Consider the following 23,477-nt stretch of genomic DNA (forward strand, 5'->3'; position numbering starts at 1 on the left):
CCATCTACTGTCCGGAGAAGTCTGGTCAGAAGTGGCCTTCATGGAAGACTTGCGGCCAAAAAGCCATACCTCCGACGTGGAAACAAGGCCAAGCGACTCAACTATGCATGAAAACACAGGAACTGGAGTGAAGAAAAATGGCAGCAGGTGCTCTGGACTGATGAGTCAAAATTTGAAATATTTGGCTGTAGCAGAAGGCAGTTTGTTTGCCGAAGGGCTGGAGATCGGTACATGAATGAGTGTCTGCAGGCAACAGTGAAGCATGGTGGAGGTTCCTTGCAAGTTTGGGGCTGCATTTCTGCAAATGGAGTTGGGGATTTGGTCAGAATTAATGGTCTCCTCAATGCTGAGAAGTACAGGCAGATACTTATCCATCATGCAATACCATCAGGCAGGCATCTGATTGGCCCCAAATTTATTCTGCAGCATGACAACAACCCCAAACATACAGCAAAAGTCATTAAGAACTATCTTCAGCTTAAAGAACAAGAAGGAGTCCTGGAAGTGGCCCCCACAGAGCCCTGATCGCAACATCATCGAGTCTGTCTGGGATTACATGAAGAGAGAGAAGCAACTGAGGCTGCCTAAATCCACAGAAGAACTGTGGTTAGTTCTCCAAGATGTTTGGGCCAACCTACCTGCCGAGTTCCTTCAAAAACTGTGTGCAAGTGTACCTAGAAGAATTTATGCTGTTTTGAAGGCAAAGGGTGGTCACACCAAATATTGATTTGATGTAGATTTTTCTTCTGTTAACTTACTTTGCATTTTGTTAATTGATAAATATAATCTATTAACATGTCTATTTTTGAAAGCATTCTTACTTTACAGCATTTTTTTCACACCTGCTTAAAACTTTTGCACAGTACTGTATATAATTTCACTGGCTTTCAAAACCTCCAGACATTCTAACTGATGCATGAATTTGAACAGTAACAGCAGGGGATGCGCTTGTGTCGATATGCAGTAGAATCTTTGTTACGCTATGGACTTTGTATTACTGTACACTAACCTGCTAGAAGAGGAGAAATAAAGTGCTGTACTGCAAATTAGAGCTCTTTCTCTATACACAATGCTATTTACAAAATATGGTCATATATATTTATTATTTGATTAGAAAATACTTATTTAGTCTTATGCCTGTGCTACGATCTTGTTAAGATTTTGCTTTTTAAATGGAGAGATCAAAGTTACATTTTTATTTTTCTGCAGTTCGGTGCTACCACTAGAGAGTGGAGCCGTTTAAATTTCCAGGTCCTTACCATAATTTGCAGGTTGTAAATAGGGTTCAATACATGGTTTGTTACACTGGAAAGTAATAGTCAGTGATCAAGGTGGATATGTTAAAGAATCTTATTACACTGTAGCAATTTTCTGCATGCTGTGAACCCTCTTGTTTAATCTGAAACAATGGTAACCTTTAACATCATCAGCCAGCCCTCCATATTTATGTCTGGGTTAGCTCAAATCACCCCCCCACAGCTGATAAGGGCTACAGGAATAATTTCTACAGCAACGGCAGCCATAAGTTTGGTGCCCTGTATTCTGAGTACACTTCATGGATGTGAAAACCAATGATTACCAATGAAGTCGACTTCAAGTGGCAATTTAGAGAGCCACAGCACAGTTTCTTTCCAACACGTCTTTAAGCTCCACAAGTCCTAGTATAAACAGATCAAATTCTGGAATGCAGTTTGACATAAACCAGTTGTTATGCTTCTCAATGACCACTTAATGTCATGTTTGTGGGGTCCAGTGCCTTGAACTCCAGCAATGACAGAGTGAAGTTAAAGCATTCTTTAGCTCAACCAGCAAAGATACTGAACTCAATAAATGTAATCTTGGAACCGAAAATAATGGTATGAACGGCAAAAGCAAAAATACTGTATTTCACTACATACACATGGGGAAAAACAAATCTCTATACACTTGCAACATGAGGCTTGTGTAAATGATCCGCATCTCACAGGACTGATTAATCATTCAAATGGAATTCAAGTCAGTATCAGTCATTATGGGAAAGACAGCAGATAGGACTAGACTTGTTAGGGGATTGATATTGGGGACACAGCAGGCAGGAGACTGCACACAAGAAACCATCTCAAAACATAATGACTCGAACAGACGTCGCTGCAGATTTCCAACCACAATTTCCCTGAAGGATTTAGCGACAATAGGAATGGTCCCATGTCCCTCCAGACAATTCAAACACCTTGGAACATGTGTCACACCAAATCAGAACACTGCAGCCCGTGGGCTACCCCCGCTGGTTTTCATTATGAAGCCATCGTCATTTTAAAGGTCCTGAATTTGTTTCTACAATCGCCAGCTTGCAAGTATGTTTTGTTGCATTCTAGCACATCACTAGGTAAAAAACTGAAAAGGGTAAGCAACCCTCAAAGACCGCATTTGATTGCATTGCCATTGTTATTTCTGAAGAGATACTGAAGGCGGGGTGTTTTTACTGCCACAGGTTTGCCAAGGGTTTTTTTTTTAAAAAAAAATTATTAATCACTGCTTTTTAAAGACACAGAAAATGTATTTTAATAGTATAAGCTTCCTGTGTGGTGCTGGTTGGGAGTGACAGCAGTATCCTGTAAATTGGATTAGGTCCAAACTCCAGCAAGCTCCCCTCTGGGGAGTTTGGCCCATAAATATTTATGGAAGGGATTTAATATATTGCACAGGATAGCTTTTAACCCTACTCTCTTTTAGCCTTCCTCTCTGTGCTACAATTCAAACTTAATAGGAAACCTTGCAACATCTCAGTCAGCCCCAGAGGTAAATGCACACACATTCACAATGCAATTAACAAAAAATGCTAATATTTGCTAGTGACGCTGTCTGACTGTAAAGTGCTCACCCATGACATGAATCGAACTGGACTTCCAGAGCTGTGTTAAATGTTTAAGGCTTGGACAAAGCCAAAATGGAAACATGTTCACACATTATTGTACCTCTGTACAGATTAAAAGGTAAGAAAATGCATATTGATAACATGAGAACAAAAGTAATAGTGTAGTATGTCAGCCAAACTATATGCTAATCCACTTAAGATTCAGATTATGTTCATTTAACATTCAAAATGCATATTTATATGATCTGCAAGTCAAAATGTTTTATCTCCAAAACTAGAATTGGCAATTCTAAGATCTGAGGTTATTATCTGATTGGATACAGATGGGTCTAAGAATTATTAATGCCGATGATTGTGAGGTCCTCCCTCTACTGCTATTTCTTTTTATCATAATCTTTACAATATAACATGCACCCTGTGTATAATACACATGATTAAGATACCATGGGTTACAATGCACACCTCTTGTATTCATACTACCCTATCAAAACCTGTATAACATACTCTTAATTTGTAAAAAGGTGATTATATTTAGAAAATATACAAAGCAATGCTTTAGTTCCATAATGTTACAGGTTTTAAAGTTTTGCCATTTTGTGCTTCAGAAAAAAAAAAGGTTTGAGGAATCCGATCGAAACACTAAAGCTAAGAAAGATTAAACTACTAATAAAGACGATTACAAAAAGGGCTGAGACAGAAATACGGTCTTTGAAGTTTTAACTTGATAGATTTACTCATGGCCCAGTCACTGCTTCACAGAACTGCAAATCCTATCTTCAATACACACAACTACAGTCCAAAAAGATACCTCACTCCGGGATACTCACACAGAGCCGGTTCGTTACATTCAGCAAACAAGACTACAAAAATATGAACCACCACAGTGTCCAAGGTGAGAGGAGAACAAATCCTGTGACCTCTAATGTATTACTGTATCTCAGCCTGCAGCATAAACCAACCTGTTTAATGAAGAACGGCTCCTTTATTTATCATATGGAAGGGTTACCATATGACCAGGGCTGGAGTCAACTCCTTTTTTTTCAATTCCATGTCCTTCATTTGAATTGGAATTGATTAAAAAGGAATGGGAATATAATTTAAAAAATGCATATGACTCCATATGACTCCATGTTCAACAGGACACTGGGACAGTTTGGGACAGTTGAGGCTTTTTAACTCACACCCAATGCATTCTGATAAGTGTACTGCTTCTCTTAAGGAAAAGACTTTTGTATTTTTTGTCCACAAACGATTTCCATAAAGCAGGAGAGATGACACATCTTGTTTTCAGTAGGTGTTCATATGCAAGCTTGTATGTGTTTGTTGTACATGTTTGTACAAAAGAGAAGCTGCTGACATTCATTTGTAAAGAAAAAAAGTGTTTAAGATCTTTGCTGCAGAGCATAAGGTACAATGTTCGCACACAGCCTCTCCTTTTCCATGTTAGAAATCACCCACCAGAAACCACTATACAAGGCTGTTATGTGAACATATATATTTTTTAATGTGTTTAAGTCTCTAAAGAGAGTGGATATTTAGGTCGATATATTTGTTTACTTATTTATTTACATATTTAATCTTCAGCTTTTTGAAGTCGCAGATGTGTATGGCAGTGCAAAATGTACCCAGCTTAATTTGTAAATCATCTTGACAGCTAATACATATAAGGTGCAGCTCACTAAAATCCTGCCGGACTCATGAACATTGGAGCACTGAAGGTCACGCTGTACCAGCCTGTCATAAGTCAATAATCTACAAGCTTGGTATTGAATGGACTCATTTCTAAAACAATGAAATATAGGCCTATATTTAGAAAAGCATGGCATCCTCCTTTGGCTGGGGGCAGTAACCACCCAAGCTTGTTAACCACAGAACAAAATAATTAGAAAGTCAAAGCAAAGCACAAGCCTCGCTGCTTGGTCGCGCATTCCAGCTAATTGATAATGAATAAGCACAGACCCAGATAGAGGCTGCTTTGTTTTGTTTTTCCTAATGTTGTGTATTCTTGAACAGAATGCCTTACCTCCAGCTCTTCCTGCTCTGTAGTCCTTGTACATCATTAGACGTGATGCCCTTCACCTTGTGTCCGAACAGCAGCTGTGAACTTCTGTAAAGAATATAAATAAACAAATATATAAAAATGTGTGATGGATCACTTGAATAAGAAACGCGATGTACATTTTTGTGGATTGCTCTAGCAGGTCTCCCAGCATAGTCCAAAAGCAATGCTTTGTGAGGCTGCTGTAAATCCATTATGCCCCACTGAAACCTCATAATCCATCTACTTCATTGATACCCTGTAAAATAGCACTATTAGGCTTCACATTAGCACCTAACAGCCAGAAGAGTAATTACAGTACATGACAGGTTTGGCCTTTAAGGCCATTCAATGGTTACTTTTCTATCTGCTCTTGCTGATGTCACTTCCCAATGGCAACAGAGTATACACCCGAGTCACTCCAGCTTGGACATGTAATACAGATTCTCAAACACAAATACTGTAAACCCCCAGTCCTGTCGAAACAGACTTAATTTCCCTCATACAGATTACACTATCAGATGACCATTAAGTCATAAAAATGTTCCTAAAAGTAAAGCTGCTAATTAGCATGACATATAAGGAGATATAAAAAATGTTTGTTCCAGTTTATAGGCTTCTTTATATTGCAACTACATTGGATTTTGTCGTGACACCATTCCTTGAGAGCCCTTTCAATACTGTCCATTGACAACCACCCACTTGCATAGCAGAACAGTTTGCCAAACTTATCTTTGACCTTCTCAAGAAGTCAAGGTGGTTAGCAAATCTAGCTTACTCCTGAGGTTATAGCTACACTGGTGGTGCTCCACACTATCTTGCCACTTACAAAAGTTTAAGAGCTCTCAGACATAGTAACTGGGTTGATATTTGGAAACAGGAAGACAATGTCTTCGTTATGGACTGTTTCTCAACACAAGAGGTCAAAAGCTGAAAAGGGTTAACCCTTAATTATGCAACAGATTTTTGTAACATAGGCCCACTGTTACAGCAAAGTACTGTAAGCCTTCAGGGGCCGCACTGTTTACAACAATTACGGCTTATTACTTGCTAAATGAGTGTAATATAAAAGATGAACACATGTACATAAGCATAATTGCTGGTTAATTTTGTCACTAACAATGTTTACACTTCACCAGAATACATATTTCACAGAACACCAGAGACATCATCAAAGCACTTTATTCAAATGTAATTATTCCATGTGATCATTGTAACAATGCATACAATCTCTGGGCATTGTTTTTGTTGTCCGATTCTTAAAGGGGGGAGGTGCTAAATTGTGGCTAAAGACATTTACATGGAAGCATTAGATGTTTTACTATGCTCTTCACAGTTAACCATTCTAAAACCAACTTGTTTTTCAGTGCATTCCTAATGAAGTCAAAAGCAGCATAAATAAGCATGGAACATCTAAAAGCTAGAAATGAGAAAGAGAGCTTTTAACAAATGTTGATGTGGGCTAACACCATCTAATCTTTTCATTTTATAAGAGCTTTTCATTCTATTTCTGTACTACAAAAACCCTGTTTACTGCAATATTTCCCCCCACTAATTCAAACACGGTTGAAGTGAAAAGTGAAGTGTCAATCCTGAGACAGTTGTGGAAATCACAAACAGGCTTGTGATAGAATTGAAGTGGAAAGCAGTTTACGGTTTGTACAAAATGTGCAATGGTCATAAAAGCAATTTTTAAAAGAAACCATAGAAATTAGAACAAAGATAATGCTTGGCTACAATAATTGTCTAAATTGTTTCCTATTGAAATATATATTTTAAAAAAAAGTACTGGAGAGAAAAAAAAGGAGAGAAAAAAAAGATTAGCAGCAGAGAAAACTCATCTTCAGCTCTGGCTAAGAGGGTTGCCACTGTACTGCTCAATTTACTTGTGAGAACAGTAATTGGAAACCCATTGGCAACCGCACTTAAAGCCTGCCTGTTACTCTAAATAGGCATGCAGCTCATAAAAATCTCATCTTCATTTCAATAAACCTATTACAATGCAGCATCACAAACGGGACACTTCTTGTTGCTGTTTTTGTTATTATTAAAAAAAAAAATTAAAAGTAGTCATCACTTCCCCTCAATATTTTTCATAAACTTTATTAAACTGCTTGAGGAGTAATATCCAAAAACTGCAGGAAATAAAGCTCCTAATGAAAATGCTGAAAATGTCTAGACTTAATTAACGGAGACTGAGGGGAGAGGAGGCGGTTGTCCTGTGGGGTCCGCTGGACAGCTATTACACACCTACTCTCCTTGCAGAGGGTGCGTATGACAGACACTGCTATATGTACAGTATGCACCTGAAGCTCCTTTCACTGCATTTTGCTGCAGAGCTGTTCATCCCATGTAAATAGTTAGAGAAGCAGTTTGGAACCCATGGTCTGACAGGACAGTCTGGATAAAAGATGTTGTAAGTGATACAAAGTGAGAGGGAAATAATTGCAGAAATGGATAAAAGCACGTTTTTGTTTTTTTTTCCCTGTGGTCTCCTGTAGAGAGAGGATGTGCAGAATGATTCATTGTCCTTTCCTGCAGGTAAGATGCTGTGCTCTTGAAGATAAGACACTATCACTACAGATTTTAACCCAGTTGATAAAGTTCATGTGCTCCATCTTCCAAACAGCTACAGTATCGTACCTCGCCCAATAATTCTTTAAAATTGACTCTATACTAGACCTTGCAGTTCAGAAATACAGTTTGACGAATGGAATCCAATTTAACAAAACAAACACACTGTAAGTTATTCTAATCCATTACCAATGTGTGGTGTACTGTAAGCCCTTTGAAGGCTACGTGGTGTTTACCTTTAGTAAACAAACCTCATGGTGCTTTGAGAACCAGCAGCACCTGGGAGTAGCGAACCAAAAACTGCATGGCGAAGGTCAAAATAAATGAGTAAAGTAAAACAAGATTTGAGGAGTCCTGAGAAGGGAGAGCATGCATATGCCTAATAGTTTTAGCTTCCTGCAAAGCCCAAAAACCAGCACCTACAAATCTTTAGGCATAGTATTACCAAAGACAATAATTTGAGCTACAAACTGAAATCTACCGTAGACAGTCGACACATTTTTATCTAAGGATGCAAACCATCGACATGGATCCTGGGGACACTCTATATCTGCATAGTGCTTGAACCATCGACGATAAGGTTACAAGTTAAGTGAGTTACCGATTATAAACCCAAGGCTGTACTGTTCCCCTCATCTCAACAAAAGGTGGTCCTCTAAAGCAAGAATACAACAAAAACCTGGCAGCAACCCCTCCCCTTCTGAAACCTGCTTTATCAAACAGAATCAATGAAACTACATCACAAGAAGTGGATAATAAATCTGGCAACAAGAGCCAATTAGTCTTACTGCACCAGAGAAATAAGACCAGCCACACCAAAGGTTGCACAGCATGTCAGAAATGGACTACGAATCACATTACCAGCTCCTGAGCCATCTCATCAACTTTACCAGCTTGTGATTTATCTTGCCCGCCTTTGATCCCCTCCTTTTACTTTGACTTCAACAGGGGTTATCCGAACAAATATATATGATTAAGTATCTTCAATAACACTGATCTGGAACTACACCTTTAAATCTCAGAAGAGAGACAATAAAGTAAGGAGAGCAGGGGGAGGCATGAGGTGGCTCAGTCTACTGGCAATCAAACATGGAGCTTTTTCACCTCAGGTTTTTTTCTAAGAGTACTGATAACCATTTCCATCTAATTTCCTAATGGGCCTGCATCTGTCTCCCAAATACAGGGCATGGACACCTTGAAGAGTTTACATTAGTCAAGGGGAGGATGGACACAGAGACTGAACTTCCCTCTCACCCTGGGTGGTGACTGAGAGGCAGCTACACTGCTGTCATACCTGCTGTTAAAACAAACAGGTGGCAGCTGGCAGTAAAGTTTAAGTATACCTGCTACATCATGCTAGAGACTGCTTAGCAACAAGAAAAGAAAGTCATTCAAGTGATAAATATTTTATTACACATATCTGGGATTCTCTTATGCCTGGATGGTTCAGAGGCTCTACTTGAGTATAAACCACAGTACAAAGGAGAGGCCTGTCGTACACTGTGTTCTCTTTATCAGGAAAATACCAGCTAACCTTTTTAATAAATAAAACATAATTAAAGGCAGCAGTGCATGGGTGGAATGTATTCTGTTTGCAAGCAATGTCAGGCGTATCCTCCTGAGACTTGCTTAATCAACAACTTCTTTCTCTTGTGACTTCTAAGTAAGCAGCATTTAAAAACATTAACAAAACAAACCCACAACACTTCATAGACTCTTATATACATCTGAATAAATGTCAAAATTGCAAGGAGGCCCAAGATGGCCTGGCAGCCCAGCACATGCTCCATTCAAAACATGAGGAACACATTGTCTATGTCAATAGCAACTCTTTGACAATAAAGGTCCATATTCAGAAACACTGGAGTGTTAGTGTAAGTAACATTTAAAGTGGTATAACTAATGAAATAAAATTCCAGTAAATCAAACCCATCATACATTTCCATTTGTTAGTGTCAAGTGTGCAGTTTTGAAAGAAGCACGTTTTAGCAAACTCTGTTTGGAGAGTGACATTCTCCCCTTCAACACTTTCTTTCCTGTCATTAACCAACCACCTTCCTTGTTTAATAACTCTGCAGCCAGTTTTGACACCAAATATACTGTTAAGGAGAACTGACACACTGTAGGTGAAATAGCAACATACTACCTTAAAGTAAGCCAAGCAAACAAAGAGCTTTCTTTAACTCTTAAGCACTAAGTACATTTACAAAAAGGAGTACCCAAGGGCAGTTACAGTAATCCTTCTACAATTGTATTTTAGAAGGGACATCTACGGGAATTTAAAAGAGCATTTCCATGCATACAACTGCATGCATATTTTATTATGCTTAATATAGAAGACTGCAGCGACTGGATACATTAAATGATGCCATTCAGCAGTCTGTATAACCTGCTCATGTTTCATTTACCCTTGGTGATAATTTAAAGGTTGACAAACTGATGACTATACCTGCATTTTTCTGGCTTACACATTTGTCAGCAGCCTGTTGACAGCATCAGTTCCAACATCTGACACCACTGTGTAAATACAGTATGTGTCGAAGCTTTGATTGCCATAAAGATGCACTCTTGTACTCAACAGATTTGACGCTGAAAGCATATTTCAAACTGTAACTGGATGTCACACAGCAGACTGATTGACAGTTTAAATAAGGCAAGTGGGGTACAGGGATGCTCAGGTAGATGTTTGTTCCTCCGACAAAACAAAAAGAGCGTACTAAGAAATGAGCCACTGTGCCAGTGGTACTCAACTCTGGCCCTCGAGATCCAATCCAGTCCAGGTTTTTACTCCAAGCAGGTTCTAAAGTTGTTAATTGAGCAGTGCCTACAAAGGTACCACAAAATGTTCCTGTCAGGACAACTGAGGAAGTCAGCACCTCTGGTTACTTTTTTTTTTTTTTTTTTTTTTTTTAAAAGTAACAAAAACGCTTATTCACTGCCAAACATTAACTACTTTAGATGTGTAATGGCTGCAGTATAGGTTACTGACCTTTGGGAGAGGATTATTCATTGTTTTATTAACAATAATATGAACCAATCAGAGTGCACTGTCCTGACAGGAACATTTGGTGGTACCTTTGTAAGGACAGTGTCAATTGAAGCTGCTAAGAGGCAATTAACTAATTTAGTTGGAATAAAGACCAGGACTGGAATAGATCTCAAAGGCCAGAGTTGAGTACCACTGCACTATACCATTCTATTGTCTGCTTCAGCTATGTGTTGAGAATGAAGATTCTACAAAACCAATGAAGGTAAAAATCAGGAAAAAACATCTGGGATTTAAGATAACAAATGAACTGGAAAAACTTATTTGCCTAATATTCTTTAGCACATATACAGTTTATGTAACAGTTTCATAGCTCTGTAGCAAACAACATAAAAGACGGTATATCTGACGGTATTTTCAGAAGGATTCAAAATAAACCAGCCTCTCGTTGTCTATGGCACTCAGTGATGCAGCAAACAAGCTGGCATTTGTCTGGTTCCGAAGAATACTCTGCTTTTTATTATCAGAATTTAAAAACATGTATTTCTTTATTTTCATTTTTATAAATTGATCACCGTGATCATCATGTTTCAAGCAGGGCAGCCCAACATCAATTAAGACATTGATAAAGATCTTTCATGGAATTATTTTTATATAAATGTTTGGTCTACCAACAGTACTGGAAGTCAGGATCTCATCACCACCACTCACACCTACCGGTTTAAAGCTCCCACTGCCTCCCTGAATGAATCTAATGCCTTTCTATGAAATGCTATGGAGTTTAAAAGGTGGACATCCCTGACTCAGAGGATACAGTTGAGAGCTGGTACTGTAAATGAGTCATAGTGGACATTGAGAAAACCAGAGGTTAGTTATGATGATCATTTAGAGGTGGTGGAGGTGAAAAATCATAACCCATTCTTAAACCTCATTACCAGCTGGTTTAAATATAACAAGGAAAATACTCACTGGAGTGGAAACAGAATGCAGCATTGCAACCTGGGAAATACCAAGTTACTAAATTTCCAAAATCGTGCAGCGCATTATGATTCAAATAAGCCAGCTTACCCTACTTGATAAAGGATGCTCTGTTTTTCAATCCGTGGCTCTTCTCCTTATAGCGAACCAACAGAGAAGGCAGTCTCAGTGGTATAGCACTGACAACTATAAATCATCTTGATGAAAATAACATGCATGCACAACACTCTGTAAATGTGTCAGGGCAATATGAATGATGCTTCATGCTCAATGGGGGCGAATTGCCCATTTGTTGCACTAGTGAGGTTATATATTGATTTTCTCTCTAGCCTGGGTTCCTACTTTGCACAAAAAAGATCTGTCTTTTAAACATGTCCCAAGTCTAGAAAAATGACAACTGAATAAAAAAAAATTAATTAATTAAGTCACAGCAGAGAGTACAATTAACACCCCAAATTGTTCCAAGGCACAACTGTGCCTTAAACCCTTTAATATTATATTATCACAATTGCACCACTATTTTAAAACATACATATATAATTGAGTTTTATTGTCTCAATGTACAACTGCTGTTTTTTTTTTTTTTTTTTTTTTAAATGTAGTATGATGGCATCATTTTTTTTTTTTTTTTTTTTTTTTTAATTCATATTTAAAATTCTAGGTTTGTACCATATGCACAATTACAGAGTTTCCACTTATCCCAAGACTTTTGTAGTCTTGAACAAGTATTTTATATATTTAGCTGATCCTTTAAAACCATAATAAAAATACGGACCAACACAGATTATCCTAGAGCAACATTAAAAACATAAATGGTAAAGTCCACATAACCAAATTGAGTTACATCATCCATAACAAATCTATGCCACATCAAAGGAGTAAAACAGCTGAGTCTGATCACCTCCCTGAAATCCAATCTCTTAACTCCATTAAAGTCTTCCCCCAGTGCAAAATGCAGTTTATGAAATGTATATTTGTAACTGGATTTTGATTATCAGAATATTTAAAACCAACTACGTAAAAAATGTTGCTGCAATAATGGATAATTGTAAAACAGATTTCAAAAAGTGATTTAAAACATGGAACAGATGCTAAATGTTTTTCATGTATGCATAAGCATGCTTCTCTTACAGGCTATATATCTCTGCTTGTTCAGAGCGATATTTATGTTCCACCCTAATCCTTCATGTTTAAAATTATTCACAGCTCAGTAACATTTCAACCCACTAAAGATGGAGGAGGAGAATACTTGGTTCTATAGGGAAACAGAAATCCAGGAGTATGTGCTCGGACAGAATAACATCAGCTGTCCATTTCTCATTTATTTTCCTGCCGTGGTTGTCACTGAAGTGGATTTAAAAGGTGAGATTCTGTTAGATGCCACAGCTTAATGAATATTGGAATCAGCGCAGCCAATTGTTGTTGCTGCTGCTATATTACCAGGATCCTCTTGAATATGACATACGCTGTCTCAAGGGTTCTTATCCTGTAAAAATAAATCTAACTGCAATAGAGAATGTTGTTTTGTTCTTTGGCACAGACAGACCCCCGCCAGCTAACTGCATCCACACTGGGTAAGGCTGATGCATACCACGAGACACATGCATTAAAAATCTTATTAACTTTTGAAAACAGTCAAGAGTTTTCCTGTGACATCTAGTGATGTCCATGAATTGCAGGGTAATTGTTAAAAAGGTCAGGATGTTTTTTATTTGGTCGGGCAAAATTCCTAATTTTGGTTGGCTCCCTCTCCAAAGACACACAGGGATTAAATCCTTTCTGCATATGTGCACAAGGTAGTTATTAAAAACTTTCTCATTCCATCATTTATCCGTGCATTTTTCCCAGCTTTTGCAGAGTGGAGCACTGGCTTTAAGCAGATCATAAATAAATAATTGTTTGGAGTCGACACAACGAATACTAATACCTATATATTACAGAGCCTCATCATTAAGGCTGATGGCAGTACCTGAGGTCATAAACTTCATCTATGAGATGTGCCTGAAATTTTAAACTATCAGCATGCATCGCTGACAGCAAGGTCACTGAGCAACCTGTTTGGGAGTCTCAGTGCTGTTCGGGCAGGCACTGAACTGGCATCAAGAAAAGGGTCAATTATATTCTATACCAAATTGTTTTTACATTATGCTTCTCCACTCTCAGTAAAGCATGCACTAAAGCAGAGATAAAGAATATTAATAACTGTAAATACGGAGCCAAAAATATTAGATCTCAAATGTGGACTGATGTTAAACAGCCTAGGGTGGGGAGACGGCACAGACCGCACATATCAGCTTGTGGTTATGCTGTTATGGTTTGGAGCCTATTACAGACACTCAGACAGGGAGGGGGTAGGGGCTGCCTAGCTACCCCGCTGTAAAAGACAGAACCTTGCAACAGAAGATCAGGACATGTATACCACCTTAACTACTCAGTAACATTTATAGTGTTTTACAGGTGTCACAAAATAAATGTATTGCAAAAAAAAAAAAAAAAAAAAAGAGTCCACTACAGCAGCTTTTCTGAACTACAACAAAGGCACAAGCTATATTATTTTTTAACATAGCAGTCACGAAGAATAACCAATGCACCTTAAATCCCAGTGTAACAAAATTAGATATAAGATGGAAAATGTGATTTCCTTCAGCTGGGACTTCAGTTTCAGTTAAGTGTTTTTTCTTAATGCAGACACATCAGTTAAATTAAAGTAATGTTGGGCCTTAAACACATCCCAGGTCAATTTACAAAGCATGACACAAAGTTCCAGAAAGACATGGCAAATAGAAGCTAGATGTGGATGAAATAATATTGGTTATCTTGAATACAATTTGTAACTTCAATTCCCACCTCCTAGCTGAAAACCTGTCCTTGTTGTTTCTCATATTTCCGCTTTTTGCAGTGTTCTCAATCATCTATCACTCTCTGCATTTTCACTCCCATTGATTTTATTCTGATCACCTCCTCCACACTCTTTTTAAAAGCTTTTTCAGACAAGCGACGCAGGGACAACCGCTCATTTACTTACTGTAAGGGCTGCATTACAGAAAGAAAATAGCTCTTGGTTATTAAACAACCCCTTTAAAACTATATGCTTTAATCAAACATTTATGCATAATACAGAAAAGAGACAGAACTTTAAAATTCCATGCTATTACTGTGATAACCTCACCCAAGAACCAGCAGCTGTGTGGAGGTGATCACTCCTCCAGTATCTCCTCTCCCTCCCTGGGCTTTCTGCTACCATGTTCGGCAGCGGGTTTGATGGTTTCTGCCATATAACAAGTACATGATTTTTTTGACTTTTATATAAATACTATCATCTTTTAAAATACGCCAGAAACCCGTGTGCTGATTTTTTTTTCTCTGACATTAATTCATTTAAATAACTTTCTATAGCCAAGTCAACAGGACAATTTTAGGACAAACTATGGGTCTGCATTACCTTCCTCCCAACTCTGGAATGCAATGGTCTCTGTATTGTCAGATAAACGGAGTGTAAGTCGGCATCTATACATACCCTAATTCAGTGTGCAAATGGCAAGCCCCTGTGTTTGCACGCATCTGTGTAAAACTGTGGCTCAAAGATGCTGCATGGTATGAAATGGCATATGCTAGGGTCATCTAAAAATGTATTTAAAAAAAATCCCTTTTGGAGCTTTTTTGTTAAGAGAAATTCCAATCTCTTATTTTCCTTTTGTATGCTTAACTGGACACAGGGGAGAGGGACTGTAAAGTTATTAGTGTTCTGCCATAGATTCAGCACTTTAATATCCTAAAAAAAAGTAAACTGCCTTATTTTCAAAATCAACCTTTTGTGAGAAACATGATTCATATAGACACAAAAATGTAATTTAACACATACACACACTGCTCAATTGACATGACATGTGCTTTATTGCTACTTAAGTTTAAAATGAAAGAAGATTCACTGAATATTTACCTAATATGTATCTCCATTACGGACTTGTATTATATCCCAATATGAAAAATCTTATTAACTAATAATTGAATGGCTTGATAGTGTCTTCAAGTCAAGCTCAATACAACTAGTGTCATTTGCTGGTTTAGAGAGTTATATATATATATATATATATATATATATATATATATATCTATATATATATATATATATTATACACACACACACACACACACAATTAGTAGTACAGTACAAGGGCTACAGATCAGCGCTAAACATTACATTTCAAAAATAGTAGCAATACTCTGCAACAGTGCTGATTAACAAAGGAAGCTTCACTACACATCCTAGCATTAGGGCAAAGCCTCTGAATGAGAGTTACTATGTTGCAGGATTACCCTAATCCAATGCCTTTAACAAAGGATGTGCACAAAAATAATGCCAAAGCCATGTACAGATATTGGATTAATTATCTAAATATTACTAGCCTGTAAAGCTTAAGGCTTAAACAAGCTGTCACTCAAAAGAAGAGTTCTAGGTTGTGAGGCTGTACTTGCTGTACTTATGGACACTTACACCAGGCTCAACAAAGATGGCACTGGAAAGGATTCAAGAAGGGCAAAAGGGTTGAATATTATCTGACTGCAATCTCACATTTAAGACTAAGGTCAACCTTAATGACCCTTTAATTGGTAGAACTAATCCCAGAAGTATCATTGAGCTGGTACTATTTCAATAGATAGCTCCCATTTAACAGATTATTTTCCAGGACTGGGAATTGTCCTTCATTTAAAAGCCCTGATGAAACAAGAACGTTGACTGAGCACAGTATATGGTACAAAAGTGGTCAGAATGCATATTGAAGCTTGTCTTTTGTACCTGCTGGATCTTGCTGTATCTGTGTCGGAACACTGTTTTATAAGGACATAAAGATCTACATGGGTTTTCACCTATGTATACACCGCTAAATAAAATGTAATGCTTGTTTCAATCTGAAACATCTTGTATGTAAAGTCTCAAAACAATAAAATATAATAAATGACTGCATAGCCTGTACCATTATTATTCTGGTAATAACTTGGGTTTCTGATAAACCCCTGGTATTCCATTATAGCAGCTCCCCAAATCCCTGTCTGCTGGAAGCTAGAGTGGGTGATGTCAAGGGGCTAAATAAGGAAAAAGTAATGTATAGAATCGGTGTGACAAAGTGATGTAGAACAAGCAAAGAGCTTCACGATAAAATCTCCCAGTAACAGGCAGTGCTCAAGGCCTTGTCCTTATAACAAATGGCTTTCTGCACGATCACATCCTAATCAGCAAGACCTAATGGAATGCTCATTCAAGTGAAATGAATTAACCTTTAATCCCTTGCATTTTGGAAAGGCCCCAAAAAGGACATCATTCTTCTAAAAATTTTGCAATGAACTTTTTTTTTTCTTTTGCTTGTAAATCATGCATCATCATCCTTTGTTCATGGATGAACAAGTATATAATCCATTAACCTATAATTTACCCAGCATTTCAATAGAACAATGAATTGCTTTACAGGGCTTTAAAAAAAAAGATCTTCATGTACTGTAACTGTCATTTTACATACAGAACCACCGAAAGGTAATGGGCAAGGGTCGGATAGAGGCGATTGCTACAGTAACCAGTATGCAGAATTTGGAAGTAATCTTTTTTTTAAAAAAGATCATATAAACACACACTGTGAACATCCCAGTCTGTACGCACGGGAGGCCACCTCTGCAGTGAAGTGAACTATTTTGTATTAATAAAAAGTGCACGCTGTGTAACTATACATCCAAAACAAAAATAATTTTATGCTGCAACAAAGCTGGAAACTTTATTAATGGTTTCAAAAAGGAGTAATGCAGGTATATCTCTATCGTGAATATAGGTTGTAAAAAAAGCACATTTTTGGCTTATTCAGCAATGATGTGGCAAAGCAATATTAATTAAAAAAAAAAAAAAAACAACAAAAACAAAACTTGATGCACTTTGAAACGATTCATGTCAGATTGATTTTCAATAAATGTTCAGCTTCAATTCAGGATTTGTGCTTTCTGTACTGTGTTTTAATTCTTTATTGAATAGGATCAAGCAAAGGCAGAATACTGCATACACGTGACGAACCAGCACATGTAATTCTACTTGTATTCACAATCTTCTCATTAACTTACTCCAACAGTTTATTATTCATTTTGATTTCTTTCGCTATAATGAACAAAAGGCTTGGACTCCAACAGATTCATTACAGCAAGGGTGTACTGCATTCTTCATCGAACTAGTGAGTTGCCCTTAAAGACAGTACATAAGGAACAAACAAGACTGAATCAAACCAGCCACATTGTACATACAGAACTTAAAACAGGAACATTTATTAACAAGGACACAAGAGACTAGGATTACAAGGTAAAATATTTTAAATGTAAAAAATTATGAATTATTTATCATTTAATTTATCTGGAATAGTTATGCAACACATTAACTAGAAATAATAATCATATCATATGTAGGTACAAAAATTAGGTGTGACATACAGAAGATAGGTTCTTCTATATAACCTCAGATTTCCATCTAAAAAAAAAAAAAAAATCACAAATTGATGAGCAGTTCTCTAGATGCAATACAAGGGTGACATATGAATGCAAGACAGAAGTGCCTTAGAAAGCATAAAAGGTTTTATGAAATAGTGTCTCAAATAAAACTACTTGACATATTCTGCACATGCTATTGAAACCATTAAAACAAGAAACTCATTAGGGGTGGTATTGCAGACTTCACTGGATTCTTTTAAAAGCTGCAAATTAAAAATACATCTTATAAGTTATAGGAACGTGCTTCCTGTACAATTACAGAGCATATATATTGAGATTTTTCTTCTATATTCTACGTAGTGATACAATTTTCAAGAATGTAGCGAGGAGCGTCTTGGTAAGGCTGAAGGACAAACATGTATAGACGACACAACAGAGCACTGAATCAACACTGACCAAGGGGCTGTTTATACAATCAACACCACATTCATTCTTTCAGTCACAGAACGTTCAGTTTCTAAGTATCTAAAGATAATAAATACAGCTGTAAATGCCACATACCCATGACTATTTCTCTATTTGAAGTGAGGGCTCCAAAATGAGTCCCTTACAATATGTCTGAAACCATTTTTATTTTGCATTTAATCTGGATAGATACATAGGACAAGATGTAAATGAATTGGGCATACAACACAAATATTATTTCATTACAGCACATGCATTTCTAAAAGAGGGAGGGAATAAGGGCTTTTTCCTAGTCTCTCTTGCTTGAGTTTATATGTGGACCTTTAAATGCATTAAATTAACAAAATAAATACACAGCTGGAGCATTTATAAGTTTAGAATTTACTATAAAAAAGATTTATGCATCACTGTGTAAATTTATAGGATTGTTTCACGCCAAACCCAGTTTCCCCTGAATGATTTAAAATGAACAATTTACATTTCTGAAATGGATTAAAAAATCTCCTAATCACGCTCATGTTCCAGTGAAAGTGAATTGGCTGAATACGTTCAACTAATTAGCAATGTGCCAAATATGTGCTGGAATAGGCCAGTATGCAAATCAAGGTATTCTTTTCCATGAAAGCAAGTCACTAAAGAATAAACTTGCCACGCAACAACTATTTCCTGGTTTACCATTCCTGTTTAGCAATGTCTCATCCCCCCCCATATCAAACAAAGCTTGACAGTAAAACACGAGTCATCAAGTCACAGTTTAAAAGAGGCAACAGTACAAAAAAAGAGTTTGCATAAAGTGATGGAAAAAACACATACAATCAGTTTTATTAAAGTTAAAAAAATCTTCATTTAGATTATGACTTCACAAAAAAAAGTAGGGGCTTGAGGAGAACAACATAGTCTGGAACCTATTTAAAATTAAAAATAAAAACCACTACTGAATTTTATAATATCCTTTTTGCTTCAAGGGCTAAATCTGCAATATTAAATCGCAGCAGATGTTCCCACATCTGACATATGTCGCCAGATAGAAAATGGCATTTTGCTTCTTGTTTACCTAAAAGCTAAAGTTCATTCCCAACCCTTCTGACTCACAGGGCAAGTTGACAATTGTGTGTGTCTTTGGCCTCAGTAGATTTATAAAGAAGAGGGTTGTTATTTGGTGGATAATCACTTTTACATGTGCCTTTGTACACAGCCTCCAAAATTAAATTCAACACCAAGATAACCACTTCATCCACTGTGATCCTGTAAAATGATTAGATGAGCAAGTAGAAGGATTATGTGTTTAAAATGAATGGGCAGTTAAAGGGCAAGAGCACTATTAACCAAAGTAAAAGAAGCCATATGGCAGCATATGACTGACAATAATGTACTTTGATAGAGGAAGGCTAAGTAAAGAATGTTACTAAAGGTTACATAAGGACCTTTTTATTTTATTGTGTTACATGTTCCCATGTGTTGCTACACATGGGACAACTGTTTACGTAAGGCATGTGTATTGTTTTTATATATATATATATATATATATATATATATATATATATATATATATATTACATTTTGACCACTTTTTTAAACTTTTAAATTTTTTTTTTTTTTAAATAGTCAAAATGTAACAATAAAATAAAAAGGTCCTTATGTACCCTTTAAAGACCACTTTACAGTAACTCCCCAAGCCAAATACATTTTTTACAAGCTACAGTGCATAAGAGATTTAGAAAATGGGTTAGATTACTGTATCTTAAACATGGCACTGTTTGGATGGAGTTTTAATTTAAGGAAAACTGAAACCACATTAAAATATATTTAACTTTTTTTTAAATGCCTGACCTAGATAAAAAGCTTTCAAAGTCACAAAAGAGTGTATATAATTTTGGTCAATTGTCTGAGTGAGGGTTTCGCCTCAGGAGTTTCACTGCAAATATGAAGTGTGTATCTCAAATTGCACCCTCTAAGGGACTCTTAAATATCCTTCATGTATCAGATCTTTAAATGAAGTAGACGTTACTGGGATATTTGGGATATTTTATGTCCTGCAAGTCAGTCACAAGTCATATTATAAACACAAGAGGAGAACCATAAATAAGTAAAACACAAAACAAAACCAGTTACTGTAGGCAAAGACATTCTCTGGTTAGAGGGCCTGGAGAGTCAAACCTTTTAAATAATTTGGCAGATAACAGGATATAGGCCTACATCTACTTGATATGCAGGCTGTATTTGGAGGTGGGAGCTGCAGCACTGTGCAATTAAAGAGCAGGTTGCCTTTGTACTTTACATTTTGGTCAACACTGAAGGGAACCAGATTTTTCACTGGTTTCACAAAGAAGTATACCTGCACTAATAGAGCAGCATGAAATAAAAGCAGATTGGTTATAGCAGAACTAAACAGGGCCAGCCACCCCTTATTCCCTATGCTGTCAACCTTATGCAGTAAAATGCCTTAGTTTTAAATAAGGGACTCTCAGGAACACAGGCCCTCTGTTCAAAGTAAAAAGGAGGAGGGTGAAATGCACACTGGGACTGGAGATACACACTCTCTCCCACAGCTCTTGTGGAGGATATTATATGGGTGACAATAATAAATAAGCTCAAAGAAACAGTATGGAGATGCTTTCTGAGCTGGGAATACTGCTGTGCCTATAAGCCCTCGAGTGGTACGAGGAATGAAGCAACTAAGTTCGTTGCTAATTATTGCAAAAATATGTAATTTGCTCTTCAAAAGTCATCTCAATTTGTAAAGTTATTTATTTTAAAAAAACAACTTACTGTTTCGTAGATTAAAAACATAATTTATTTTCATTTTCCTGCTGGTTCACGCAATATATTGGAAAACTTCCTCAGAGGTGGCATTTCAGTGTTTGTCGAGATAATCCAACAAATATGTAAATCCCTCGTTCTTCCAATGGACTCCAACTGTTCTGAAGGCCAAAGTTATCAGCACTTACCCTGTTCTGTTGGCATGCACAGAATACATCATTGACAAGATTGTCTTTTATCCACACCATTAAGAAGCTCTTCCAATAAGAGAAGTAAACAAATGCCAGCCTAGTTGAGCATTAATGCTTTTCTACACCTTTTTTGACAAGATACAGCAATAGTTTCTGGTTGCCAAGAAATGTAACCTTTGCCACAGCAAAGGTCATTTCCTCCCACATCCTTCAATACATCACCCGTCTCTATTTCTTACATGGCCGAGAGTACAGGGAGTTCTGTGTACTGGAAAAGCTATTAGGAGTAATGAGAATCAATGATGGGGTTGAAATATATTGACATATTTAGCACTGCATTGCAAAGGTGCTCACTAAGCTTTCTTTATTAACTGGTAAACAGAATACTACCCTGCTTCAACACTTTACAAACTGGTCTAATTTACAAACAGGTCAACTACCTACAGTAGCTACAGTAAGAAAAGGAATTCTAAACTTCAGGGTGCCCCAGTACTGATGTTCAGTTTGCAATTCCTAGTTTCTGGCTCCAACATCTTTATGTGACCCACTCTAGTGCCACGCAGGTTTAAGCCCTAGATCAAAACGTGTTGCTTTAGTAGGGGATGGTTTAAAAATAAATACATTTTAGCAGGGGATGGTTTACAAATGAAATAAATAAATAAATAGATGTGACACAAGTCATCTCTAATATCCAACTAATACATGCAATTTTTTTTTTTTTTTTTAATATATTCATGGTTAATTAAGCAAAAGCAAACACATACCAAAGCAAACACTAAACCAACATTTATACTGGAATTGTCAGTAATCTCAAAACTCCTAGAGTAGCTGAAGCACTATCATTATTTGTTTATTTAGCAGATGCCTTTATCCAAAGCGACTTACAAAAAGACGGAGCACAAGGAGGTTAAGTGACTTGCTCAAGGTCACACAGTGAGTCAGTGAGTGAGCTGGGATTTGAACCAGGGACCTCTTGGTTACAAACCACTGGACCACACAGCTTCCTGACACTAGGATAATCTGCTTGCTTCAGTCCCTTTCACATCAGTTTCTGAGTATCACAATAAGCATCTTGTTACTGAAGAAATGCAGTTTGCAGAGCAATTTTTTTTATTATTTATCGATCAACACATCCTGCTTTGCAAAAGGCTCTGGAGGGAAGACTAGTCTTAAAGAATAACAGACTATTGTTTTAAAATGTTCTGATTCGACTAAATAGGGTATTCTTTTATGAGTCCTACTATAAAGTACTGTATTTTCGGAATGGAAATTTAAAAGGAATACTTTCTGAATTAAGATTATGAATGTGTTTATTTACTAGTAATATATGTTCTTAATCCTCATTTATACCTCGTTTAGCAATCCTGGACATGTGGCATGTTTAACAGTCTCCCGCATATTTTATCAGTCTATGAGCAAACCTGAATAAGGTGGAATTTATCTATGTGTCCGGGTTAGAAATTACCAGTGGTGTGCAACAGTAATTTCTTACCCTCCTGAAACAGTTTGTTAAAGATGTCCTGTAGAAAATCTCAGATAAAAACTCACTGTTTCAGGGGGAAAGAAATTACAGGTACACACCTACAGTGGTCATTTTTATACTGACTATTACTGAAAATGCGCCTTGCTCGGAGACTGCCCAAAAAGTAAAATACAGGGGACTTAAACAAGCCAAATGCCCTTGCAAAAACAGCAGTAATGATGACAACAATAAATAAAATGGTAAATTAAAAGTCTTAAATTATTAACATAAAAATTCAGCGGGTATATAACATGTATTCCTTTAAGTCCTACATCCCCTTTGTTTAAATTGCACCAACTGTTAATCTAAAGGCAGTACTTAACTCTGATTTTAACTTCTGCTTACATAAAACATGACACACAATATGTGAACATAAGGTGATGTAAACACAGCTGTAGCTGATATATCAGTAAAATCATTCAGTGCATATTTAGGTTTGAATTTCAGGGCAGGCATGTTAACTCTTTGCTTCCTAGATGCCTTGGAAGACATTGTTCTGTGCCAGTGATATTTTGTGCGAAAAAAAACCAGGTAGCGTTCATATTGCAACTGTGAGGACACACATGAACAGGCATACTTCAGGTTTAATCAAATAAGGACTCTATGTTCCCAAGATATAGCTCTCAGCCATTTAGGAGTCGACAGTCACA

General features: G+C 37.0%; 1 protein-coding gene across 1 annotated transcript in view; it reads right to left on the minus strand.

Moving 5' to 3' along the window:
- LOC117412178 (ecto-NOX disulfide-thiol exchanger 2-like) overlaps positions 1–23,477 on the minus strand; it is a 122,629-nt gene that overhangs the window by 87,574 nt on the left and 11,578 nt on the right. The window contains 1 exon segment of the mRNA XM_058989318.1: positions 4,878–4,961. Coding sequence (XP_058845301.1) covers positions 4,878–4,914 — 37 coding nt within the window. The 5' untranslated portion in view covers positions 4,915–4,961.

Source organism: Acipenser ruthenus, chromosome 16, assembly GCF_902713425.1.
Source record: "Acipenser ruthenus chromosome 16, fAciRut3.2 maternal haplotype, whole genome shotgun sequence".
NCBI classification, from domain to species: Eukaryota; Metazoa; Chordata; class Actinopteri; order Acipenseriformes; family Acipenseridae; genus Acipenser; species Acipenser ruthenus.